Source organism: Ictalurus furcatus, chromosome 8 (assembly GCF_023375685.1).
Source record: "Ictalurus furcatus strain D&B chromosome 8, Billie_1.0, whole genome shotgun sequence".
NCBI lineage: Eukaryota > Metazoa > Chordata > Actinopteri > Siluriformes > Ictaluridae > Ictalurus > Ictalurus furcatus.
The window spans coordinates 20,256,993-20,284,057 of NC_071262.1; the positions used below are offsets into that span (position 1 = coordinate 20,256,993).

The 27,065-nt window shown below is 37.4% G+C and overlaps 1 protein-coding gene across 8 annotated transcripts in view; it reads left to right on the plus strand.

Annotated features, from left to right (window-relative positions):
• The window catches only part of kiaa1549la (KIAA1549-like a), an 83,069-nt gene that overhangs the window by 39,249 nt on the left and 16,755 nt on the right, over positions 1-27,065 (plus strand). For 6 of the 8 annotated variants that reach the window (XM_053631351.1, XM_053631348.1, XM_053631347.1 and 3 more), the window contains exons 5-14: positions 752-974; positions 3,914-4,047; positions 4,386-4,554; positions 7,214-7,273; positions 9,364-9,515; positions 11,352-11,523; positions 12,551-12,711; positions 16,022-16,057; positions 20,487-20,671; positions 25,694-25,821. In XM_053631351.1, coding sequence (XP_053487326.1) covers positions 752-974; positions 3,914-4,047; positions 4,386-4,554; positions 7,214-7,273; positions 9,364-9,515; positions 11,352-11,523; positions 12,551-12,711; positions 16,022-16,057; positions 20,487-20,671; positions 25,694-25,821 — 1,420 coding nt within the window. The remainder of the gene's footprint in view (positions 1-751; positions 975-3,913; positions 4,048-4,385; positions 4,555-7,213; positions 7,274-9,363; positions 9,516-11,351; positions 11,524-12,550; positions 12,712-16,021; positions 16,058-20,486; positions 20,672-25,693; positions 25,822-27,065) is intronic. The other 2 variants (XM_053631350.1, XM_053631354.1) reach the window with 1 other exon arrangement.

The following is a 27,065-nucleotide window of genomic DNA, read 5'->3' on the forward strand; positions in this document are numbered from 1 at the left end:
ATTTAGATTTATTCAAACTGATATAGACTGGTTCAGGCTGATTCATATGGACTCAATCTGATTTATGCATGTTCAGTCTGATTCACACTGCTTGAAATTGATTCAAAATTTTTTGGACTGAATCAGAATGATTCGGAATTGTTTGGACTGGTTCAGACAATTTCAGACAAATTCATACTGATTCAGACTGTTTCTGAGTGATTCAGAGCGATTCAGACTGTTCCAGACTGATTCAGACTGTTTCTGATGGTTTCTGACTGTTTCTGACTGATTCAGAGTGATTCTGACTGTTTCAGACTGATACAGACTGTTTCTGATTGATTCAGACTGTTTCCGACTAATTCAGACTGATTCAGACTGTTTCTGACTGATTCAAAGCGATTCAGACTGTTTCTGACGGTTTCTGACTGTTTCTGACTGATTCAGAGTGATTCAGAATGTTTCTGACTGATTCAGACTGTTTCTGATTGATTCAGACTGTTTCTGACTAATTCAGACTGATTCAGACTGTTTCTGACTGATTCAAAGCGATTCAGACTGTTTCTGACTGATTCAGACTGTTTCTGACTGATTCAGACTGATTCAGAATGTTTCTGACCGATTCAAAGCGATTCAGACTGTTTCTGATTGATTCAGACTGTTTCAGACTGATAGAGTGGTTCAGACTGATTCACACAACTGCAGAAGCACAAACTGAGCCCACATACCCACTGACGCTGTATGTAGCACTAATCTTGTGTGTTTGTCTCAGCTGGAGCGTGATGTGTGCACAACCTCCAATGTCACTCTGGGATATTACGTCATGAGTGAGAAGACAGTGTACATGGCGATGGCGGTGGTGGAGACTCTGACCTCCCATGGCTTCGATAAGCTCCTGAGTGACCTCAGACAGCATGCACCTGTGGTGTTGGCCGTCCCGGTCCCCGTAGCTTCCTGGCAGTCCGCTCCAGGCATCCACCTGCAGATCAAAACGGGTGAGACTGCACATTCTGTTGGTGATAGATTGTATACTGTGTGTGTGAGATGAATGTTGTTGGTGCTTGGGCTTTATCAGAAAATTGAGGGTTATACAAAAAACATTACAGCGGATTCAAAACTGGTAGAATTCCTCACAAAATGCTGATTATAGCAGTAATATTGAGATTTGAGGTTTCTTTCCATGCCTATAGTAACACTTAGTGGACCAAGCATTATATCGTAATCTGTATTTGGGTGGCTGTGGCTAAGGTGGTAGAGCGGGTTGTCCACTACTTCACATGCCGAAGTGTCCTTGGACCAGACACTGAACCCCAAGTTGCTCCCGATGGCAAGCTAGTGCCTTGCATTGCAGCTTTGCTCCCATTGGTGTGTGAATGGATGAATGAGTGTTATATAAGTGCAGACCATTTTCCTTTTATTTCAATCTCATTTTTGTTAAACAATATTGTGAAATTAAAAACGATTCTTAATACTAACCTACAGTATTACAACGCAAATTACCTGGCTAATGTTATATGAAATGTTTTCAGATCACCTAAAGCACCTAGCTGTAGGAACTCCCACTGACAAAGAAATGATCAGTCTATAATTTTAATGGTAAATTTATTTGAACAGTGAGAGACAGAATAACAACAAGAAAATCCAGAAAAACGCATGTCAAAAATGTTATAAATTGATTTGCATTTTAATGAGGGAAATAAGTATTTGACCCCCTCTCAATCAGAAAGATTTCTGGCTCCCAGGTGTCTTTTATACAGGTAATGAGCTGAGATTTGGAGCACACTCTTAAAGGGAGTGCTCGTAATCTCAGCTTGTTACCTGTATAAAAGACTCCTGTCCACAGAAGCAATCAATCAATCAGATTCCAAACTCTCCACCATGGCCAAGACCAAAGAGCTCTCCAAGGATGTCAGGGACAAGATTGTAGACCTACACAAGTCTGGAATGGGCTGCAAGACCATTGCCAAGCAGCTTGGTGAGAAGGTGACAACAGTTGGTGCGATTATTCGCAAATGGAAGAAACACAAAAGAACTGTCAATCTCCCTCGGCCTGGGGCTCCATGCAAGATCTCAACTCGTGGAGTTGCAATGATCATGAGAACAGTGAGGAATCAGCCCAGAACTACACAGGAGGATCTTGTCAATGATCTCAAGGCAGCTGGGACCATAGTCACTAAGAAAACATTTGGTAACACACTACACCGTGAAGGACTGAAATCCTGCAGCGCCCGCAAGGTCCCCCTGCTCAAGAAAGCACATATACATGCCCGTCTGAAGTTTGCCAATGAACATCTGAATGATTCAGAGGACAACTGGGTGAAAGTGTTGTGGTCAGATGAGACCAAAATGGAGCTCTTTGGCATCAACTCAACTCGCTGTGTTTGGAGGAGGAGGAATGCTGCCTATGACCCCAAGAACACCATCCCCACCGTCAAACATGGAGGTGGAAACATTATGCTTTGGGGGTGTTTTTCTGCTAAGGGGACAGGACAACTTCACCGCATCAAAGGGACGATGGACGGGGCCATGTACCGTCAAATCTTGGGTGAGAACCTCCTTCCCTCAGCCAGGGCATTGAAAATGGGTCGTGGATGGGTATTCCAGCATGACAATGACCCAAAACACACGGCCAAGGCAACAAAGGAGTGGCTCAAGAAGAAGCACATTAAGGTCCTGGAGTGGCCTAGCCAGTCTCCAGACCTTAATCCCATAGAAAATCTGTGGAGGGAGCTGAAGGTTCGAGTTGCCAAACGTCAGCCTGGAAACCTTAATGACTTGGAGAAGATCTACAAAGAGGAGTGGGACAAAATCCCTCCTGAGATGTGTGCAAACCTGGTGGCCAACTACAAGAAACGTCTGACCTCTGTGATTGCCAACAAGGGTTTTGCCACCAAGTACTAAGTCATGTTTTGCAGAGGGGTCAAATACATATTTCCCTCATTAAAATGCAAATCAATTTATAACATTTTTGACATGCGTTTTTCGGGATTTTTTTTTGTTGTTATTCTGTCTCTCACTGTTCAAATAAATCTACCATTAAAATGATAGAATGATCATTTCTTTGTCAGTGGGCAAACGTACAAAATCAGCAGGGGATCAAATACTTTTTTCCCTCACTGTACATGGCTAGAATTATTATCGTGTGTGCATGTGTTCATACAGATTCACATTTCATAACATTTCTGATAAATTCGCCACGACAACTTTAAACATACTCTCTTAAATGGGAAATGCGGCAAACCTGAAGAGTGCACACACAGGGTCACCTAGTGTTCAGCTATTTTCAGTTTTTTTATGTGTGATGTTCTCCAAAGAAATCTCTGCTCAGCAGTAGAGCAGTGGCAGGGTTTCAGATATTCTCCTGTGCCTTTTTGATGAATCAGGAAAACTCAAAGGTACATGGATAAAAAGTACAAAAATAAAGTGCACCGAAGAGTCCACCTAGAACTCACAAAGCACACAATTCTCCATCATGAAGACTTTCCCATGCTGAAAAACTTACAGCTTTATGTCTGACTATAACAAAATACTGACACTGCAGACTCCTTCCAAAGATGCTAACATCTTCTTACAGACATCAAATTGTTTTGTTTATTAACAGCATGTTTTTGAATACTATTTTTTGTTACTATAGAAGCAATAAATCATTATAGTGAACGTATAAATATTAATATAAACATGTTACTTGCAGCCGGCTCTACTGTCAGAGCTGCAGTTATAGAAACGGAATCAACACGTTCTGACCAATCAGATTTAATCATTCAGAGTGACTGTGGTATAGATATTATTAAGCTACATTGCTAGATCTTTATGTTTAATAATAAATGTAGAAATATATGTCTATTGTACACTATTGCATATTCAGAAAAGTTTCAGTCATGAAGGATTTTTTCACTGTTATGATTGTTAACTACCTGAATGTGTCCTGGATCAGTTCTCAGGTTTGTGAGTCCGACAGACAACATCAAGTCATGTGGATTTATCCAGATCATGGAGCAGCGCTTGGTAAACGTGTTCTCTGAAGCTCAGGAGAAAGTGGAAGACTCTTATGGAAATCTTTCAGTTGAGGTACTTTATATATATATATATATATATATATATATATATATATATATATATATATATATATATACACATATATATGCACATATACAAAGAGACACAAATAAATAGAAACAGATACACACTATATATATACACACACACACACACACACACACACACACACACATATATATATATATATATATATATATATATCTATATATATATATATATATGTATATTTTATAGTGTGTGTGTGTGTTCATATGTTCATGTCTATGTGTTTCTGGCTCTTGTGTTGCTGTACTGGTGTGTGTGTGTGTTCACTATCGCTGTATGTGTGTGCGTTTGTGTGTGGGCAGATTCTAAACACCTATCAGACAGGAAACTCTCTGGCCGTATCGTTGGTGTATGTGGTGTGGAACGGCAGTGTGGCGCTGAACGGCACCGTGGCGAGCGCGCTAATTAACCAGCTGAGTGCGGAGCTGGTCGGATATTTCCTCTTCTTCCCCCCCATGATCATCGCTGAGCGTGAGTAACACATTTACATTCATTTCCACAGTTATCAAAGAGCAGTACAAACCTGTCAGATTGTATTTCTCACACACAAGTCCTAAAGGAATGAAAGGAATTCAAATTGGCACGATTCTCCATTTACAACAAAGGTAGTTTAATCATTTCATACATGTTTGGTGTCTGACTTTTGCTTCTTTAGTTGAAACTCTGAGACTAATATACGAAGCTAGCACGTAAAGTCTTACCTAAAATGTTTTTTTAAAAGAAAATGGTGTAAATTATATTTCATGCTTAAGCATTTCTTTAATATAAATAATAAACATGTGTTTTTATTATCTGAATGCAGCAGGGATGAAAATGCAAGTACATATTACTTACATATTACTTACATGCAATACGCTCATAAAAATTTATGTAACAATTTGCATGGATCTTTTTAAGTATTCCCATATTAACTGCGCTCTACACAGACTAACACAACTAGTTTGTGTACTAATAAGATGATTTTCTTCAGGTAAATTGAGTTGAACCAACTTAGTATTCATTGCTAAAGCAAAAAAAGTCAGGATTCTTCTTATTACAAGGCGAACACATTACCACCACACTGCTCAGGAGCTATTGTAAATACTTTTTTGGTTTCACTCAGAAAATGTTAACTTAGATTTAAGTAGCATCTGGTTTTTTAATGTTTTAGTTTGTACATAGGTTGTGAGAATTGGTTAGCTAACTGACCCAGGTTGAACGCTCAGTGTGTATGAAACTAAAAGCACCAAATTTTCAATATAAATCATTGTTTAAAAAATGGTGCATTTACAAGGACGACAACATCTACAGTTGTAGCTGTAGCATTTACAAATTTTTCCCCTCTTGCTACAGCAATACAGGAGACACCTCAAAACTATGCTTTTCTGCTTACTCAGCTTTCTTAGAACAAATGCAAATAAAATTCTACCAGCTGAAAAGCCAATACACCGAAGGAGAAATTATGTAGTATGTGAAAGGCAAACTGTGGTTACTTTCAGACTTCATTTAGGTGAACTTGGACTTCATTCTTGTGAGCCAGTAGAAACCAAGAAAGCGGGACTTCACTAGGATTTAAAAAAGAAACAATGAAGGCGCTGCTAATAGAGTGCTGCAAGAATGACGTATTTTTGTAGGCCAACCCGGAAGTTAGTATCACCCTGGTTCCCTCGATATAAAGCCAATAGGATTTTTCCATTGGCTTTTGGATTATTGCAGAAAATAAGCTCTGTGATTTTGTTCATCAAAAGATAATCTTCACAATTGAACACAACTTTTATGAATTTTGAAGCCTAAATACAATCGCCAAAGGTCGCCAATCAATCAATCGCCAATCAATCAATCGCCAACAAACTACACCATGGTCGCATGACTTCAGCGTCACCACCACTAAGCTTTACAGCACTATAATTAAAAAACAAAACAAAAAAACAGTACAATTGGAAAATACTATAAATTGATTAATCTACAAGTTGGAAAGTTTGAGTTGAATAGTTTGCAAGAACGCCAATATAAACACAATGAGGCTATAGTAGATGAGTTTTCCTGTTTGGCGTGCCAGTCCCATTTAGCCACTTGTTAGCAACCGCCTTTTTCAAGACATGTAAAAGCTTGAAACAATGACCAAATCAAAATTAATAAAAAACTATCAGTTGGGTATTAGTGATGTATTTTATGTTGGAGAATAGAACATGGAAATATCTTGAGCTTGTGTTAACCACAGACCTTATTACAGGCATTTAACCAAAAACCCATTCAAGGACTCATTTTTGCAGCACTCTATTAGCGGCTACATCAAATTTTTACTTTGCTATTTATTTATTTATTTATTTATTTATTTATTTATTTATTTATTTATTTATTGCTATTGCTTCTTGTAAATTTTTGGATAAACTACATCCCTATATTCTCTCCAAAATCAAAACGTGAAAAGGGTTAACTGCAGACATTTCTGTTTTTATCAGACTTTCTCTCAGTATACTGGTGGTTCAAAGATTGCATGGTAGGATGTGATGTTAATATTTAATTTCTTTCAGTATGCAGGCTATGATGATTTTAATTTGTTTTATTTTATTATATGAAGTATTTTGTGCTCCTTCTTGAACTCTCATGTTTTTGATTTGTTTGATATTTGCCTTTCAGGTGAATAATAAAACTAAAATCTTTTTGGTCTATTTTTTTTGGCAAAATTATACATACAAATAGGATAAAGTATTTTCAAGTTGGTTGAACTCATTATTTGAACTGAATGCCACAAACTTGTACTTGCTGATTTTGAGCTTTATTTACAGGAAGAATATATTTAGATTACAGTTTCATAGAAAGATTTCTCAAAGTGTGAAAATAATTTGGCTTAGTTTAAATGACATATTCTTGATTAATACTGAGTAAACATCTATATTTTTGTTAAATGATGAATGAAACACATTCAGACTCAGTGTTGTTTGCCAGTGTTGGTTGGTAATTAAATTTACTGCAGCAGAGCAATAACTGCCAAGATTGTGCTTATTGTGGCTCTAGTGTTAATCAGATTTGCATGTCGATCTAACGATTTCTGCTGGTGGATATTTGAGTAGAATTTTTTTTTTAATACACAGTACTGTATGTTTGATTAAGGATAATTTTCAATTCATCTGTTATGTGTCTGTTTCAGCGCTCGAATACCACAACCTAAATACCTCAGTGGCCACCAGGGAATACTGGGTAATCACAGGTAACTTCATTCCCACTCCAGATTCCACATCCTGTGTAGTTTGATTACCGTACTTTCCTATTAGCATATGACAGAGCAACAGTCATTTCCTACAAGAGTGCTGCAATTCAGGTGATCACAGAAAGTCATTTGTATGCAAATTGTTTATGATGCATCTGGTTCCTGTGAAGCTCACCTCAATTGTGCCTGGATTTGATTTAAAGCAATAGTTCGGCTAAAAATAAAGTTAACATAATTTCCCTCTCAGCTTAGATGTCGTCAATTAGTTAGGATGTTCTTGCTGTCCAGAACTAGATTCTTTATTTTTGTACCAACGCTACAAGGTTAAAATAAGAGAGGCTTAGATTATCCCTGTGCCTCAGTGGATAATCTCCCCTGGATAGTATAGATTTGTACCTACGAACTGTTCCTGTAATCATAAAGACTGTCCTGTGCTCCTCCCAGAACTCTTATTCACAATGCATTCATATTGAAAATGCTTTCAATACACTCAGTACTGTTTGTCTTTAGTCTTATACACCTGTATGCTGTAATGATTTATAATCTCACAATCCGGTGTCACAAGAAGGAAGGGTTCCTTTTTGAATCTGGTTCCTGTCACGGTTTCATCACCTCAAGGAGATTTTCCAACTCTGGCTATCTCTGGTATCGAAAAATCTAAATCTAGTTTTCTGTGAAGATGCTTTTCAACAATTACTATTTTTTCAATATAAAAAATATATATACTATATTAAAAGACATTGTTGTCTCAGTAACACCATTCATGAAACAGGTATAAAAAAAATATATATACTAATTAAATGTTACCTAATATTATTCCTAATAATATAAAACATAGAATTACACCTTCAGAATTTAGGCCATACCTCCTATCTGAGTCTCCTACCGTTGCGGTGTGAAGTATCTTCATCCATTTTTATAGATAACGGTGTCATATAGAGTCTTTTTTTGAGACAATGAACAGCGACACAGTCTGAGATGAGGATGTGATTATGTAGGCATGCAGTTTGAATGATAATAAACCAGTAGCTGTAAGCTTCTTTTACTTGTCATAGTTCCATACTTATTTTAGTGTCATAGTTCCAGGACAAAGTTAGAGATGTAAACTTCAGATATGTCCTCAATTATTGAGTATATTCAAGATAGGGGGAAAAATTGTTGCATTTTTGGCCAAATCATTATTTTTTAAGATACTGAAAGATAAATTTGTCCAGCACAGATGAAGCACAACAGTTGTGAGAAGTTTAACAACCTTTGATGATGCTAAATAAATATCAGTCAAAATACATCTAATTTCCCTCTAAACAAACAGCTAGCCAATTTTCAAGCAGGAATTCATGTTAGGATGTTACCTATTAACTATTTGTAATTAAATCGTGTTCAACATAGTACAAAGAATATAAAAGGACATTTAAAACCCAAGGAAAATAAATAATAAAGAGCTTAATTGTTTTGGATACTACTATTAATTAGATTATTAATTAGATAGATACTATTAATGTGAACTTTGGGTTATGCTGCTTGATTTATTTCCAACATAAAGAGAATTTTTTTTCTTGAAAAGTAATGATATATTATATAATGCCTACTAATTCCTAACTAAATCCTGTTTCACTATTTCACTACTTTCTATTAAAACGTGGTCAAATCAATAATTCAGTATGTGACTTATTAGTGTTGGAGGAATTTCTACAATATTCCCAGACAATGTTCCATTATCCCTGTCCCTTAATGTAAAAAAGACAGGAAGGTAAAGCTGACATATGAATTAACAGGATTACAGTAGATTATTAGAGTGCAATAAATTTCTCTTTTTTTAAATACAGAGCTCTGATGCCAGGGGTGTAACCTGCACACAGAGTCAGACTGAATAATGTGAGAAAAACAAATTGGAAATTGAAAATTCCATCTTGTCTCTGTGCACACATGCTTTCTGTCTCGCTCTTTCTCTCTTTTATCACTGTCAGCATGGAAGAATGAGCTTTCGCAAGGTCGGCCTGGCTGTAATTGCAGTTTCTGGTTGTGGAGCGAAAGAAGGAGAACTTTGTCCTCTTTGTCCTCATTTTCCCTTTGATTTTTCTCTCTCACAGTAATTCAGGATGTTGACAGTTCCTCGCTGGAAGGCAGTTATCAGAGCTTTGCTAGTCTGATGGAGCAGCGTTTAGCTGAGCTCTTTCTTGTTGCTGGCCGGCACGGCGTCCGGATCAAACGAGCCACCACCGTCGGTGGATACACTGTACAGGTAGATTTATCCATCATGTGCTCCTTTGTGAATGCATGATTTTGTCCATCTAAATGGACTTTTAGCCATGTGTTGGGCTAGAGTAAGTTTTATGCAGAAATAATCTCATAGTAGTTTATATTATAACAGGGCTGCAACTAACGATTATTTTCATAATCGAGTAATCGTCAGATGTTTTTTTTTTTTGAGGTGGGGCGTTCAGTACCATTTTAAGTTTATTCAAAATAGAATCCACAAACTGACTGTTACAAATATAAACACTCTTATATAAAACTTATAAAATTATACAACTTTACAAGTTAATATTATATATAAGTATTTGTGCATTATTTTAATGGATGCACAAAAAAAGCAACGATAATTAAACTACAGTCCTAAATTAAAAATAAAATCTCACTTTCAATGCACCTCATGGTTTCTGTTACTCACTGCCTTTAGACATATTATTTTACTTCCATTTACTTTTGATCGTACCATTTTAATTAGACATTGCAGATCTTACTTGCACTATGCTGCGAGTGAGGAGCAACACGGCCTCGTTACTAATAGATCACTTCCGTTATAATAAACGACAGAATTTACACTGCAAGCACGCAAATACAGCATATAATGACAATAAACTGGAAGTAAACAAAATCTTTTAAGCAACTCGCACCAGTTTCCCCAAGCCCATGCACACAGTGGAGCAGTTTGGATATAAATATGTTTGTGCTTGTGCATCACTGTCATGCTTCTGTGCTTCACAAGCACATGTTGCATGTTTACATGTTGCAGTCTTCTTTGCTGCATTTAATATAAAATGCCCCCCTGCCTTACGCCTCCGTCTGATGGTGACTGAGGTCATGTTGGGTATAAAAGGTAACATACACAGTAAACAAGAAATTTATTTTCGTTGACTCTGGGTATCTGTTAAAGCTAGCGGCATCACATTATGTGCATTTGACGTCATGCGCCATTGACTGGAAAACAGCTTATACTTCTTATACGGCTTATAAGCAAAAAATTTTTTAAAAACGCCAGTATTCCATTTCAGACGATACTACCCTTCTAAAATTCATACACTAGATGATAGAGTACATAGTACATAGTGTAAGTGTATAGTACATCATTTGGGACACAACTTTAGTATTTACTCTCCAATGCGTGTTTTCGGAACAGAAGTAACGTAGTGAGTAAATGCACCCCGTGCCGCACGCAGGACAACTAATCGATAATGAGATTCATTGACAACGATTTTCATAATCAATTTTTATCGGTTTTATTGATTAGTTGTTGCAACTCTATACTATAATATAGTATAGGTAATTTATGGTGTCATACAGTATACTGTATATTTCTATCTACTGTATACTATCCTGTAAGTTCCGCATTATAATCACAGCATGTGAGCTCTACTATGAAGCTCTAAAAGTCAGCAATAGGAGAATGGCATAGTATGACGTTGAAACATGAATGGCAGCTACAAATATGGGCGTGGCAATGGTAAAACATAAATACTAATGGACAGAAAAATATCCTAATTATGTCAATATGGACATACTGCACAGTGAAGAGTTTAGTATTTACTTTCCTATTTATTGTATATTTCAAATGTATATTTCATTCCTGCCTGTAATGAGAGGAGTGACAATAAATACTACTTGACTTGATTTGACTTGAATTGTGTGACATGACTTTGACTCAACTGACTTTGACTTGGCTTGACTTTGACTTGACTTTGTCTTTGACCTTGACTTTGACTTGATTTGGTCTTTGACCTTGACTTGACTTGGCTTGACTTTGATTTGACGTTACATGATCTCACTTGATTAACCAGTAAGAACCTGTGTGTTGTAGATGGTTAGTATCCGGCGCCTACCTGGTCCTAAGAACCCAGCCGAGATGACCTACTACGTCCAAGTGGATGGAGCTCCCATAGCTGGCACATCTGCAGCCAAAACCCTAAACATGGTGGACTCTCAGACCATGGCGCTTACATTGGGCTACTTCGTCCAGGTTCAAGCCGAGCGTATGACAACATTTTTAATCTTATTGGGAGCAGTGGGAGGCAGAAGAGTTAACTTTAGAGAATCCTGACACTCCATCCACATCACATCACCCTCGACTTAGTCCCTTGTCCCCGCTCTGTTCTGAGACCAGAACAACCTGCTGGCAAAAATCACAAATAATATGCTGTATACAAATAAACAAATGATGCATAAATTTTACTGTCAATGTTTAATGAGAATGGCTGAGGATTTAACTTTCATTAGCTGTCTGCAATGAAAAATTAAAAACGCCTTATCTCAGTGTTGATTAAAGCTTTTAACTATTAGTTTAAATGCAATTATTGAGAAATACATTATTTATAGACTACAGTGTATGAAAGTGACTAGTATAGCACATGGGGCACTAGGAAGCTCAAAAATAATAAGAATCCACAGAATTTTTTCCACATATGTTTTTGGAACCCCAAATTTTAAATGTGGGTAAGTGACCGTTGTATAAGGAAATAATGGTCTAGTATCAGAAAATCACAGACAACTTATAGGTGAAGACAGGTGACACATGTTGTGTGTTTTCTCTTACTTCTAGGACAAATCCTGTATTGATTTTTGCCCTTTAGCTTTTCAGAACTATAAAGACACTTCTTGCAAAATTCTTTGTTAGGATAACATTATGGAAACTCATAACGGGCTCTTTTGAAGAGACTTTGCATTCGACCCATCATCTCTACAAATCCTCAGCCTTGTGTAACTAAACACACAGCAAACACACACACACACACACACACACACACACACAGCTTCTCTGAGGAAGGTCTAATCCCACAGCTAAAGAGCTACAGCACAAACTGTTTTTGTTTTAGCTCATTATGAGCTAACAAGGAACAAGAAGTTCAAACAGAGGGAGGATTAACCATGTGTGTGTGTGTGTGTGTGTGTGTGTCTGTTTGTGATAGAGAGAGAAGATGGATGTTTTGCTACTAATGAAGAAGTGGATTTATAATCATTTTGTGTGTGTGTGTGTGTGTGTGTGTGTGTTCTCATGAGCAGCCGTGGTGAAGAGTGTCCCCAGTAACCTCTGGATCCTGGCTGTTCTGACACCAGTGTCTTTGGTGATTGTCGTGATTGTCATGGCGGTCGCTATTATATGCAGGAGGAATCGCAACGTCTTCAAGAGCAGTGCATTCCGTGGGTTCCACCCGCGCACCAAGGTATGCACACCACACCTTCATTTTCGGATAGTATGGCAACTAGAGTTGTGTTGTAATATTTAGGTTGCTTTGTCACAAAGGGGTGTAACGATAGACAGATTTCACAATATGTCATTTTTGTACCATAATGCGATGCATTTATTTTTAAATTCGCATTTTCTGCCTAATTTGTTCTTGGCCACTTTCCACCCGCCAGTCAGCTCTCCCCTATCATATGACAGCTACCAACCTGGGAGGGTGAAGGCTAATACGCTCTTCCTCTGAGAAATGTGAAGCCAGCCAATTGCATCATTTCAAACTGCTGTTCGTGTTACATGACAGGGTGGTGTAGCACTTTTACAGGAAAGTGCCCTCTACCTTCTTCCACATACATAAGCTGACAGACACTTATGATTGGCTAGTGTTGCTGTGATTGACAGGCGGAAGAGAGTGTGCCACTCCCACTCAGAGGCCACAGTCAATTTTGATCTCTTGGACTACCAGCCATTATATGGCTATGGCATTGTCAGGATTCGAACACAAACTCTCTAGACGTGAAACAGGACTCATTATTATGAGAAAACCTGTTGTTACTACAAGAAAAGCAACCATGAAGGCCATAGTGTAAAATGAGACTAACTGTGTTTAATTTTTATTTATTTTTTTTTTAAATATTTGTTTCATAATAATGAGATTATTTTCTTGCAATAAGAGAAGAGATGCTGATGGGAATTAATGCGCTTCTATAATTTCCTTCTGCTTGAAAAGATTTCACAAAGTGTCTCTGCAAACCAAGTATGGTTGCAAATTAATAGCTATAAATATCCCTATGGCACAAGTTATTTGTTTGGCCCAATCAGACTCATCGCTTCATGGATGCTGAAATGCTATAGAGAGTCAGTTTTCTCTTCTACACAGTTACTGACACATTTTGTTGATGTTGCAAATGAATAAGCATGAATAATGATGAATAATCATGTTTGAAATAATAGCGCCCGCATTTCTGAGAGGTGGACTAATTAACTAACATATCAAAACAGTGTTTGTTTCTCAGCTGTCTGTTTGGCGTATTTTAGATAGATTTGACTGAGGAAGGGGACGTTTTTTTTCTTCTTTCATTCGTAGTTAGGAGTGGAATAGTGGAAGCCATTACAACTAATGTCACAAACCACAACTATACAATAAATATATACATTTATAGTGGGGGGCCACAGTGGCTTATTGGTTAGCACATTTGCCTTGCACTTCCAGTGTTGGTTGTCTGATTCCCGCCTCTGCCCTGTGTATGTAGAGTTTGCATATTCTCCCTATGCTTCGGGGGTTTCCTCCGTGTATTCCGGTTTCCTCCCCCAGTCCAAAGACATGCATTGTAGGTTGATTGGCATTTCCAAATTAGCTGAAGTGTGTGAATGGGTGTGTGTGTGCGTGTGTGTGTGCGATTGTGCCCTGCGATGGGTTGGCACCCTCTCCAGGATGGCCCCCGCCTCGTGCCCCCAGCCCCTGGGATAGGGTCCATGCTCCCTGCGACCCTGTGTAGGATAAGCGGTAGAGAAAATGGATGGATGGATGGATGGCTGGATGGATATACGTTTAGCATAAAAATGTAAATAAAAGCATAAAAGGATAAAATATAGCATAAATGGTAACTATACTTGATTTATAGTGTGCATTGTCTCACAATAAAATACAAAAAATATATATAAAAAATATTGATATGCCTATTGATACACCCCTACTGTCAAAGTTAAAGATATTAGAATGCAGCAAAAAGGTATAGGGAGTGTACAGAAAGCTATAGACTACAGATAAACTCAACATCATTGTATTTATACAGATACGGAAACAAATGTACTAGACCTTTTTCAGACTTCTGTGTTACGAATGCGAAGCATAAGTGGTAGTTTTTCAAAACGCCCAGTGAGATAGTTAACAGTGACAGCAAATACAGCTCGAAATCACTGCAGTGTCCCAAAATGCACAAATAATTCAACCAAAAAATGCATACTTGATCTTTTGCCTATTTTCCACCGATGTGCCTGTGGGAATGAAATGGCTTTGTATTATTTGCTGGGATGAGGGTGAGCATTTTAAAAGGCTGTAGCCAGCATTTCAAAGAATCTGACTACTCGAAATACACTGGCTGTAAACGCCAAAAACATGGAGCTAGCCAGCAGTGTGTGTGTGGGATGAACTAAAAAAAAAAGCTAGCAGTGTATATAGGACTTGCTCCTGCTACAGCCCTGGACTAAGAATCCATTCCTCCTCCAGATAACTTAGCTAACACACAGTATATACACATTAAAAATACTACAGTATAAAGGGATAATTTTCATCACGCCTGCGCCAGGCGATTGATTAGAATGAACTAGTTAGCTAGCCAAGTGTAAAAAAATGTAGCTATTTGCTGCTTACTGGAATAATCTGTAATATAGCGTTAATAGATGGTTCAGATTCACTGTAACTAATGTATTTCAGTACCTAAACAGTGTTTAAGGTGGCAACAGGAACGCTGCTGTTCAGTTTCAGATATGACGACATCGCCGTTCCAAGAAAGTTCTATTGCAAAAATGTATACAGTTTGACCATGAAAGATGGTATTGTATGAAAAGATTGTATTTTGGCTTTTACGTTTTCAAAAAGTAACAAAATATAAAGCATTAAAATGGACTTTCATTAAAATTTCAATAAATAAATTGAACATTATGAAAATATACTATTTATCAGTGTATATTTTAACCATTTTTTTATTTTGTCCACAATGTGTCAGAATGTAATGCAGTTTTTTTTTTCCAGTGGGAAAAATGCAGCCCTATTTTTTCAGGCAGTTTTGTTACCCAGAAAGAAATACTCAAATTCCAGCAAAAGAAGTGATATTAAAAAACATAGTGGATATAAAAAACATATAAAAATCTCATCTATTTACTGTAGAACATCAACAGTTAAGAAGACACATGTTATTGGGTTTATCACAGCACTTTTTATTCTCCTGTAATGTAATTTAGGACATTTTTGACGTTCAGTTATGTTGAAACTAAAATGGCTGCTGCCTACATTTTAGGAAAGGCTAGATGTTGTTACTATCAGTAAACCTGTCAGGTCTGACCTTGTTAAATCAAGTGTGTCTTGAAATCAGTTATGAAAAAAGAAAACGGACAAAAAACAGGTTATAGAATGTCCCAGTAACACTTGTTTTCAAGATTTCACAAGCCACACTATGTGTTTGTTTTTTTTTTTTAACTTACTGAATGCACAGAGAACATAGGCATCATGTCCATGTGACTAATCCTTGTGTTATTAAATCCATTGTGTGTTTAATCCTCCTTTTGTCCAGACCTCATATCGGAGAGATGGGAGTTACCACCATCAGGTACTGCTGTCTGTAGTGTTGTGTGTGCATGGTGTTTAGCTGCACGGTTGTGATCTTGTTTTCTTCCCTTTCTGTGAAATCGATAGCTGTAAGGAGAAAGGTCATCGATCATGCTGTTTGACCAGCGCAAGCCTGCGTCCTTCGGGTGAAAATAGAAATTAGCCAAGCTCCAATGCATTGATTGGTCCTGGCTCAAGTGCAAAGCCAAGAACTACAATTAAATCTGGAGGCAGTTATTTCGACTTAAATAACTATACTTGCATTAATAAGGTTTCAGACATTTTAAGCACATTTCACAAATAAATCGTTGAAGGTTTCCATCAACTGCTGCTTTGTTGATTGATATACAGTGGTGCTTGAAAGTTTGTGAAACATTTAGAATTTTCTATATATCTGCATAAATATTACCTAAAACATAATCAGATTTTCACACAAGTCCTAAATGTAAACAAAGAGACCCCAATTAAACAAATGAGAGAAATATATTATATTAGGTCATTTATATATTGAGGAAAATTATCCAATATTACATATCTGTGAGTGCAAAAGTATGTGAAACTTTAAGATTTTCAGATAATTTGAAAGTGAAATTAGAGTCAGGTGTTCAATCAGACAATCAGGTGTGTCACCTGTTTTATTTAAAGAACAGTGATCTATCAAAGTCTAATCTTTACAACATGTAAGTGTGTTGTAAAGTGTTGCCATGATACACATGGAAGTGTATCATGGCATAAACAAAGGAGATTTCTGAGGACCTCCGAAAAAGAGATGTTCATCAGGCTGTAAAAGGTTACAAAACCATCTGTAAAGGGTTTGGACTCCACCAATCCACAGTCAGACAGATTGTGTACAAATGGAGGAAATTCAAGACCATTATTACACTCCCCAGGAGTGATCAATCAACAAAGATCACTCTAAGAGCCAGACATGTAACAGTCTACAAGGTCACAATGGAACCCAGGGTAACTTCTAAGCAACTAAAGGCCTCTGTCACATTGGCTAATGTTAATGTTTATTAATCCACCATCAGGAGAACACTGAACAACAATGGTGTGCATGGCAGGGTTTCAAGGAGCTCTCTAAAAAGAACATTGCTGCCCTTCTGCGGTTTGCTAAAAATCACATAGACAAGCCAGAAGGCTATTGGAAAAATCTTTTGTGAATGGATGAGACAAAAATCTAATGTTTTGGTTTAAAGGAGTAGGGTTATGTTTGGAGAAATGAAAACACTGCATTCCAGCATAAGAACCTTATCCCATCTGTGAAACATGGTGGTGATAGTATCATGGTTTGGGCCTGTTTTGAGGAATCTGGGCTAGGATAACTTGCTGTCAAAAGGAAAATGTCAAGACATCTGTCCTTGATCTCAATCTCAAAAGAAAAAATGGGTCATGCAACAAGACAACAGCTACTAAAAAATTCACCAACACCTTTTCTTAACCAACAACAGTCAAACATTTAGCTGTGCTGTTGTATATGTGACATCTCATTTTTGAAGACAGACGGTTTTCTTGCAGAGATACACAGCAGCAGAAGTTGCAGAGTAGATTTCGGCTCTCTGTGTTGATTTTAAATGAGCTGATGATGACATGGACACTTCATTTTTAATCTCATAGTTATTCTCCTCACAGCCTTAGCTTTGATCACACTCTCACCATCTGCTTTCCCCCAATCAGGAACCCTTATTTTCTCAATCTTGCTTTCAGGGAAATGTGCGTTTTCTCACAAATCTTCAGTTAATACGTTGTTCCAGTTTCACCTCTGAGACACTGTAGCTTCAGAGAAAATACATAAAGCAGACACTGAGGTGAATCCAGGAGAGCACAGCGAGACACTGTTCACTTAAGATGAATGCAGCCTTTAGAGCTTCTTTTGCGGATTAATTGCATGCCTGTGTGTGTACGTGTGCTTTTGTGTTCATCGCAACACAGTCCATGATTTTTTGGCTTATATGCAATAAGTACTGTATGTGCATTGCAATGGAGATTTGAGAGGTTCAGTTCTCGCCACAAATGCAGTTCAATCTTAGCTACATTTGTGAGATGACTATTACCCCTTTACTGCATGCTGTTGCCATATAGCAACAATTCATTTTTCTCCAGCACTACTACTTTCCTATGAAATTGGAAAAAGGTGTCTTTTAGCCATGGCAATACAAAAAAAGCCATGTCACATGACCATGAAGTGCTGTTTGCACTTCCTTTTCTGCAGTCACATGGCATGATGAAGGTCATCATTGGAGGGCTCTCAAAATTTGACAAATTAGTCAATATTTAGGCACAATTACTTCAAGGAAAAAATAAACACTATCTAAGATAAGTTAACATTTATTTTTTTGTCATTTTAACAAGTTAATATATTTTGAATATGCTGTTAAGTGGTAAAATGTAATTGTTGCCATATGGCAGCAATATGCGATAATGAAACTGTGGTATGAGAATTCCTGAACTGAAACAGGCCTACATAGCAAAAATAAACACTAGACTTCTCTAATATTATATTTACATTTTTTTCACATTCAATGTAAGAAAAAACTGAAGTGATGTCAGACATTTTGCAATTGCATCTTATTTTCTAATTTTTATGTTTCAAGAGAAAGAATTAAGAATTCAAGAGAATGGATTACAAAGATACTTCACCCAAAACTTATTTGGATAAAATTTTCAACTTATAGTCTGGAAAATACAGTAATTGGAATTGGAATCTCATACATTTTGTATTATTATTTTTTTTTTTACTACATGATACTTTCCACCATTGCAGATTGTTTCCATATGGCAACAATTTACCAACTACCCCACATATTTTTTTTTACAAATACGTTATTATTATATGAACTAATTCAAAAATCCATAAAACATTTTTTTTAATGTAAATGTAATAATTCATGCAGTAGAGGGTTAAAATAAGATTTATTGTATATAAAGGATTATTTCTGTGAAATGAGAAATGAGGCATTACAATCTGAATTTTAAAATGTACAAACCTAAATTTTTATGCCTATCTTTATATTTATCTATCTTTTGGAATTTATTAATGAAGTTAGTCAATGATCTTGAATGACCTGGATATGTATCAGTGATTACTGGGTAGATTAAAGATCACCGTTAGTGCCTGATTTTTCTGCTAATATGGATTACTATGTGCTTTTGACACAGCATCTGAAAAATTCAGCAGGATTTTCCAGGTGCTGCAATATAAAAAATATTTAAGAATATATCAACATTAAATTGTGTACAAATCAATACAGTTTTAATCAGATCTTTTATGAAAACAGAATAAGCTTCCAAAGTACAGCCTGTAGAACAACCAACTTCCAGGTCTAGGGTCAGGAAAAATTTAAAATTTTATATACAGATTATCATCACAGATTTCTCATTCCCTACTTCTCAGCCTGATAAGGACTTAGAGTAGAGAGAACAGATTTCCCCTGAGTGAATTAGAGTACATGTGAAGTACATTATTAAAGAAGAGGACACACACAGCTCAAGGTCAGCTTACTAGCAAAAGTCCGAGTGTAATGGAAAGAGCTGTCTCTGTGGATTCACTCACTGCTAGCTAAATTTAGAGCTGTCTTCACCGTTCCTAGTCCAGAGAGGTGCAGAAGATGGGATTTTATTGATTCCTGCTTCAAATATATGTGACAGCAGCCAGCACAATAAAAGTGCAAAAAGTCCTGAATTATTAAACACTGTCAAGTGTTTATATTTTCCCCTGCCGCATCTTCACAGTGACACCCTCAGACACACTGAGGCATCTTCTTAACAACCGAGAGATGCTCCAATGTCCGTATGCTGTCTCAGCTGGAGAGTGATCCATAATTCATCTTAAAGAGAGAGGATCCACGAGCTTTCCGTATTAAATATCTCATAGCGAGGATAAACGTCATATATGAGCTGTGTGAAATACAGCGACTCTGAGAATAGTCTGAGTGTATTAATAAATCAGTGCAGTTAACAGTGCACTGCTGCATGAAATGAATACCAGCACTTTGAAAGTGCTCTTCTCTTCTCTTCTCTTTCTCTTGTCATCTTTTTTTCTGTTCTTATTATCACATATCCTCATTTTGGGGCTTTCTCTTCTCATCTCTTCCCTTCTTTTGTCTTCTCTTCTTTTGTCTTTTCTTCTCTTCTTGTCTCATCTCCTCGCTTTTGGTCTTCTCTTCTTGTCTCATCTCCTCGCTTTTGGGCTTCTCTTCTCTTCTCTTCTCTTCTCTTCTCTTCTCTTCTCTTCTCTGTTTGTCTCATCTCCTCACTTTTGGTCTTCTCTTCTCTTCTCTTCTCTATTTGTCTCATCTCCTCGCTTTTGGTCTTTTCTGTTTTCTTCTCTTCTCTTCTTGTCTCATCTCCTCTCTTTTGGTCTTCTCTACTCTCTATTTTTCTTTTTCTCTTTTCTCTTTTGGTCTCCTCTCCTCTCCTTTCCTCTCCAGCCGGTGCAGGGTTTTGACTATGCTAAGCAGCACATGGGTCAGCAGGGTGAGGAGACGCTTGCTGTTACTAAAGAGACCCTCGTCCTGTCTCTCCCAGTACGCGACGCTCCGCTAACGCAGGACAAAGGCGTCCTACAGGACGGTACAGCCTCCAAAAGACCACAGTCTACAGAGATACACCGCAGGTCAGTGTGTTTTACTGTCAAGCCATAAAATTCTGTTTCTGCATTCCTGTCCGCTGACTACCCTACGACTTTAGCAATGCTCAATTTCTGTAGTGCTAAAATTAGTAAACTGAACATAACACTTCACCTAGAAGCTATAATACACGGTGTATAATGGTGTATTCGATGCATCACGCCAGAGAAAATGGGTGTAAAATGGTCCCAAGAAAGACCAGACTAAAAAGACAAGAGCTTCTCTGTCATGCATTTGGGAGCAAAGTCATTGATATATTTAGATGTCAGTTGAAAAACATCTTTCCATGGTGCACTGGAATCACAGACATTTAAGGACATCAGTGGGTTGGGTACCACTTATTTCCTCAGCTGTAATTTCCTCCTTAATGCATCACAGCTTATTGTGCTTCCTCCTTCTGGGATTCTGAACTTGCTTCAGTTTAGTTCACATTTAGCACCACGAAGATAAAGACGTCTCTGCAGGTTTCTCTTTCTCTCCTAATGCATAAAAAGGGAAAATTTATCAGTAACAAAATACTCTCTCTGTGTGTGTGTGTGTGTGAGTTGTGTCTGATGCAAAACCCAGAAGACTGTCTGCAAGTCGGCAAATGCTAGTTTACTTCAAGGTCATGGTGTCATATTTATGTTTTTTTTTTATAGTACATGGGCAGAGTGCATTATTCATGATATAACACAGTATCAGATGTTGTCAGAAGAATCATTTTGCTAGCTGTTCTGAGATGAAGGCATTTGATTTTATACATGAGGCTTTGTGAAGCTTAAGTTGGGGTGTAACAGTATCACTGTGGTGGTATATTACCCCAATGATAAGACAAAATACAGTAACAACACCGACTGTATATACTGTATGAGTGGACTACATGGCGCCATTGATTCCCATGATGTGGTTCTGAAGCCTACATTTGGTCGAATTCAAAGTCGCCATCTTGACTGATGTACTCAGTGTCTTGATTATACCTATCAGTATGTTTACATGGACAACAATAATCCAATATTAACCCGATTAAGACAATACTCTGAAACTACAATGTAAACACAGAAACAGAAACTACAATGTAAACAGGAATTTTTGATTAGCTTAATCCGACTAAAGTCATACTCGAAGTAAACACAAATCGAATTAAGACACGTGGAGTATTCCTATTTTAGTCACATTATCGATGTGTATTACAGACATGTAAACACCTTAATCACACTATTAACGTTGTGTGGGAGTTTTCACTGCATTTTGCGACAGGACACATACACACACGGCAGTGCTCAACCGTTTGACGGCAAACATGAGAACACGGCTGCGTCCGAAACCGCATACTTACCCACTATATAGTAGGAGAAATGCATGTATTTCGGCTACTATATAGTAGGTAAGTACGTGGTTTGGGTTGCAACCCACGGCTTCAAGCAGTCGACTATTTGCACGTATAGCACGACAAATAAATAACTGCACTTGAAGCTTTCATAAAAATTAAAAATAAAAACACCCGAAACTGTATACAGTACCATAACGAAGACGAACTGTAAGTTGATTCGTGAAATTCTGGAGGGAACGTCGGACAGTGTGGCGCGGTGACGTAATGACGTGCCATTAATCGATCTATGTTCTATAACGTGTAAAACGGGAACATGAAAGGAATATTCTCAAAGCGACTCATGTGAACACCTTAATCACAATTCAGAATAAGGTCAATAATTAGATTATTGTTGTATATGAAAACGTAGTCATTCTTAGGAAAAGATTTTAGAGCTTTGAGTCATGTCTGACTATCATTTTCTAGCTAGCCAATGTTAGTTTACAGCTTTATTTATTAATCCCACAAGGGGGGATTCATAATCCATCATGTTAATCAAAGTACTCTAAGTACAAGTTGAGAATGTAATATACCAACTAAAAATACACTTTTAAACAGTGGTCAGAATTTAAACTTAACACAACCTGCTGTATTTCTGAGCAAATAAAAATCACTGTGCTCCATGATGTTCAGATAGCTCTGACACCTGCAATAAGTTACCCGTCCTAATGGTGGTCAAGTGTATTCTTTTATGCGTCGCTCATTCTGTCAGTGGAGTTCATTAAAAAGGTGCAAAAAGTGTTTGCTAAGCTCATATGGCCGATAGTAAATTGTTATGAAATTTAGCCAGTGTTAGCTGCCTTGGTTTATGCCATCACTTTGTTTTTCTAATTATAATATCAGTACAACAAGCTAACGCAACATAAAAATGAGCAACATACCAAGAAAACTGCAAAGAACTCCCTGCTGAGGGTCAGCTATAACAGTTTACAGAAGAACAAAAACTATCAAGAGATTTAGGTGCTTGTTAGAAATTGCGTTTTTGTTCATGAGACTTGACTTTCATGCTTGAAACCTCAAGTCAGTCATCTCATCAACTATGCCCTTTTATTTCAAATAAGTCACATAAAACACATTTCTTGAAAGGAAAAATCTTTGTCATTTAAAACATAAGTTCGGCTTGTTTACCATCCACTAATATGGGAATGGGCGGAACTTAAATTATTATACTGCAGCCAGCCGCTAGAGGTCACTAGAGACAATTAGGCTTTTGTTTAATACTGCTACAACGTCCACACATATGTGTGTACAGTCATTGGTTACGCTACAAAATCCCTTTTCAACATTTTTAAAACAGACTAGATGATAATATTCTTGATGTTTCCTTAACCAGATTAATAATCATATTCATTCTGTACAGGATTTCGCTGAGTTTTTTTTGTCACTGTTACGGCCAAAAATGTTCGATTTTGCTGCGGTTTTTCGCAGTGATGTTCGTTGGTAAATGAGACCTTTTAGCTGCACTCATGTTCAACGCACGTGAATCGAAGAGGGCTTTGGCTGAATGCGCGTTGTGATGATGTCACATGACACGTCTTGGCCCAAATCTGTGGAGAATCTGCTGTAATTTAGGAAAATTGCAAGCTCATCCGAATATTGTGGAGTTTGCTTGATTTTGCATTAATTTCTGCAACTGCAAAATCGCAAAATACTGGAGGGATTGAATATTAACTAACTTAGGCTAATACACATAGCTAATACATATTTCATTTAGCATTGTTGCTGTAATGTTATGCGATTTAATGTTATTTCGAACTCCAAAGTGGGAGATTGCACGTGGATGTTTAACTAGACACATATAATACAAAAAAAGTTTTTAAATATATAAACGAATATTTTTAATTCATTTGTTCATGTAAACTCAGTTCTTCATGTCAGGTTAAACCTTACTGATTCTGGTAGAGCGAGCACTGAATTCAAAACACTTTTTATCAGTTATGATGGTCTTTATTATGCGTTTTTCCCTGATGTGTGAATTCAGCTGATGTTTAATCCTTTTGAAAAGAACTCTTTTCTAATTAAAATAAACTGCTGAGTGTTTAATATAACACTCAAATTTGGTATCCTAGTAACCCAGTATCTTAGAATCCTTGGTATCCTAATAAGGAGTGATCATTTAATTTATTTTTTTTTTTTAAAAAGAAGAAGAAGAAGATCATGAGGCATGCTCAATGCTTGTGGAAGCTTTTCTTTCTTAAAAAAAAGAAGATATCTATCACAAGCCATCAGAATATCATTTTATTTTCTGAGCACTTCTGCATTTATGCATCATGTTTTTTTTTTTAAAGATCACAAGTGAAATCATAAGTATCACTGCGTCATCTTTTTAAAGCATCGGAATCATGTCTTATTTCCTGAGCACTTTTTTGCTTATGCATCGTCTTGTCTTTTTTGTTGTTGTTGTATTTTTCACTCTTAAAACCATTATAATCACAGGTTTTCATTTCTGAGCACTTCTCCACTCGTGCTTTAAATCTTTTCTTTTTTGTTTTTTTGTTTTTGGTGGTGCATAGAGTATTTCTGTACCCCCAGTTCTAGGCACTCATGAAATCTGCGGCATGACAGCATTTTTCTGTTGTTGACCTTATCTGTTTTTTTCCCCCATTGTTCATTTTCACTCTGTTTTATTTCTGTACATGCCCTGTGTTTCTGACCAACAGTAAGAGAATTTGCTGTCTGCTGTCACCCCTCCCAACCTCCCAAACGATTACAGAGGAGAGGAGAGAACATATTGAGAGAGATGAGAAAAAAGTGGAATACTCATAAGAACAGAATGTGGGTAGAAACTGATGGGGGGGGGGACTGAATGATAACGAGAAGAGAGAAAAAGCAGTAGAGATCGACAGGATGAAAGCAACACACACACACACAGAGAGAGAGAGAGAGAGAGAGAGAGAGAGAGAGAGAGAGAGAGGTGCTCCTGGCTACAGACTCATATATGATTCAGAGTGCCTTAGGGCTCCTGCAGAGATGTGAAAGTGTGTGTTCACTCCCACCCCCTGTCTGCCTGCTTTTTCACAGTGTGTGTATTCTTAATGCAAATGTGCGAGTGTGTGTATGTATATGTGTGTACGTGTTTTGAGCGTCCAGCAGGATGGGTGCACTGTGCATGGTAGATTGTTGGCACATATGCCCAGGCGATTAGCAGATTTTCTCCACCGTGCAAATTTTTTTTTTTTTTATTCCCTAGAGCTTTTCAACTTCAGCAATTAGTTCAACTAAACCCATCTCACCCTGCGGCAATTAAAAGCCGCTTCTCCTGAATCATGGTAATGCTTGAGAAAATCATTTCTCCCTCCAAGAGAGCTTTTAGACACCATTTCCCGAGCTCTATTTAAAACACAATTTTTTTTTAGATACATAATCATTGCTCAAGATCGCTTCACTCTGTCCACACATACATTATAGTCTTTCAAGTCAAAGGGTCAAATTGCTCCTTTGCTGCCCTAAAAATACCCAGATAGGAACAGCGTCGCCTCCGCGGTGTCCTGCTGTTGTGGTTCCTTTTTAACGGCGCTGGTGGAGGAGTTTTTGTGACGCAAGGCGAGTTTACCCAGGTTACCAGCAGGGCTGGAGGGTGTGCCAACCTGTCACTAAAACTGCATCTTACCACACACTGTCCGCTTATCGCTGCCTCTGTTTCCATGGCTACCCGCAGCAAATTACCGAGTGAGGACGGCTCGGTTTCAAGCAACGGCTCGGCGAAGCTGAACACGGGCAGGAGCTCCTCGGCGCACAGAAACACAGGCCAGAAAGCCGCGAAGGAGGACACACATGCGAGGACTGGTGAGAGACACATTCACACATATAAATATATAGAGGGACACAGTGAGAAAAATAACAGTGGCCTGTATTCATCACAGTTGTTGACGTCAAGCAACCTTATTTACATCTTATATGCATACAACACACCCAGAATTACCATAATATGCATAATATTAATCCACTATTATATACATAACATTTCAAATTTTATTTGATATTGGTAAAGCACCTTTAACTATAGACATCATCAGGTCCTCTGGGCTCGGACTTCTCTCTGTCCCTAGATTTCGTCTCTCAACCATGGGTGGCAGGTCTTTCAGTGTTGTAGCACCTAAAATCTGGAATCCTCTCCCCCTCACACTTCTGAGCATCACATCCATCTCCAAGTTCAAATCCCAATTAAAAACTTATCTGTTTTCTCAGTGTTATCTGTCCGAATCTGTTATAATGCATTTTCTCAGTGACTGTACTGTGTGTTTCTTTTCTGTGTTTGGTTGGTTTTTGTTTTTCATGTTGTGTATTTGTCCATGATTGTTCATTGTTTATGTATCATTGTATTGTAAAGCGTCCTTGAGCTCTGGAAAGGCGCTATATAAATTAAACATATTATTATTATTATTATTATTATTATTATTATTATTATCACAAGCAGTTTTACACAAATCCCAAAGTAGATTTAGATCCTTAATGTCCAAACCAGAGAGAAAAAAACCTCTCGGAGATGACACACTGAGAGGAAACAGACTCAAAATAGAACCCGTCTTCTTCTGGGTGAAAAATAATACTGTAATGATTAGAAATAATTACAGTATACAGGTGTAGAGGAGTAAAGGCAAACAATACTAAGTTCACTATATGTATATTGTGAATATAGAGATATATTATAGAAGAATATAGAGATAAGCACACGACGATCTTAATCTTTACACCACAGCATTGTTGTTTTATTTATTTATTGTTTTATAACAGCATTTATGAAAATAGCGCTGTCTATAAGGCAAATCACAGTATGTTTATAGTATGAATGCACTTGTTCTAATTCATTATTGTTTCTATATTAACACACGTTACAAGGTAAAATGTAGTTACTGACACTTTATTTCTTTCATCGTCACTCTGTTATTTTCTATACAGACCACTAAACAAATAAATGAGTCACGTATACAGTATATGTGTGTCATAATAAACTGCCACCCACAATATGCTAAAACATCAACTGCACGAGTTCAGCTGCCAAGAGATGCCTACAAAACACTGGACCAACA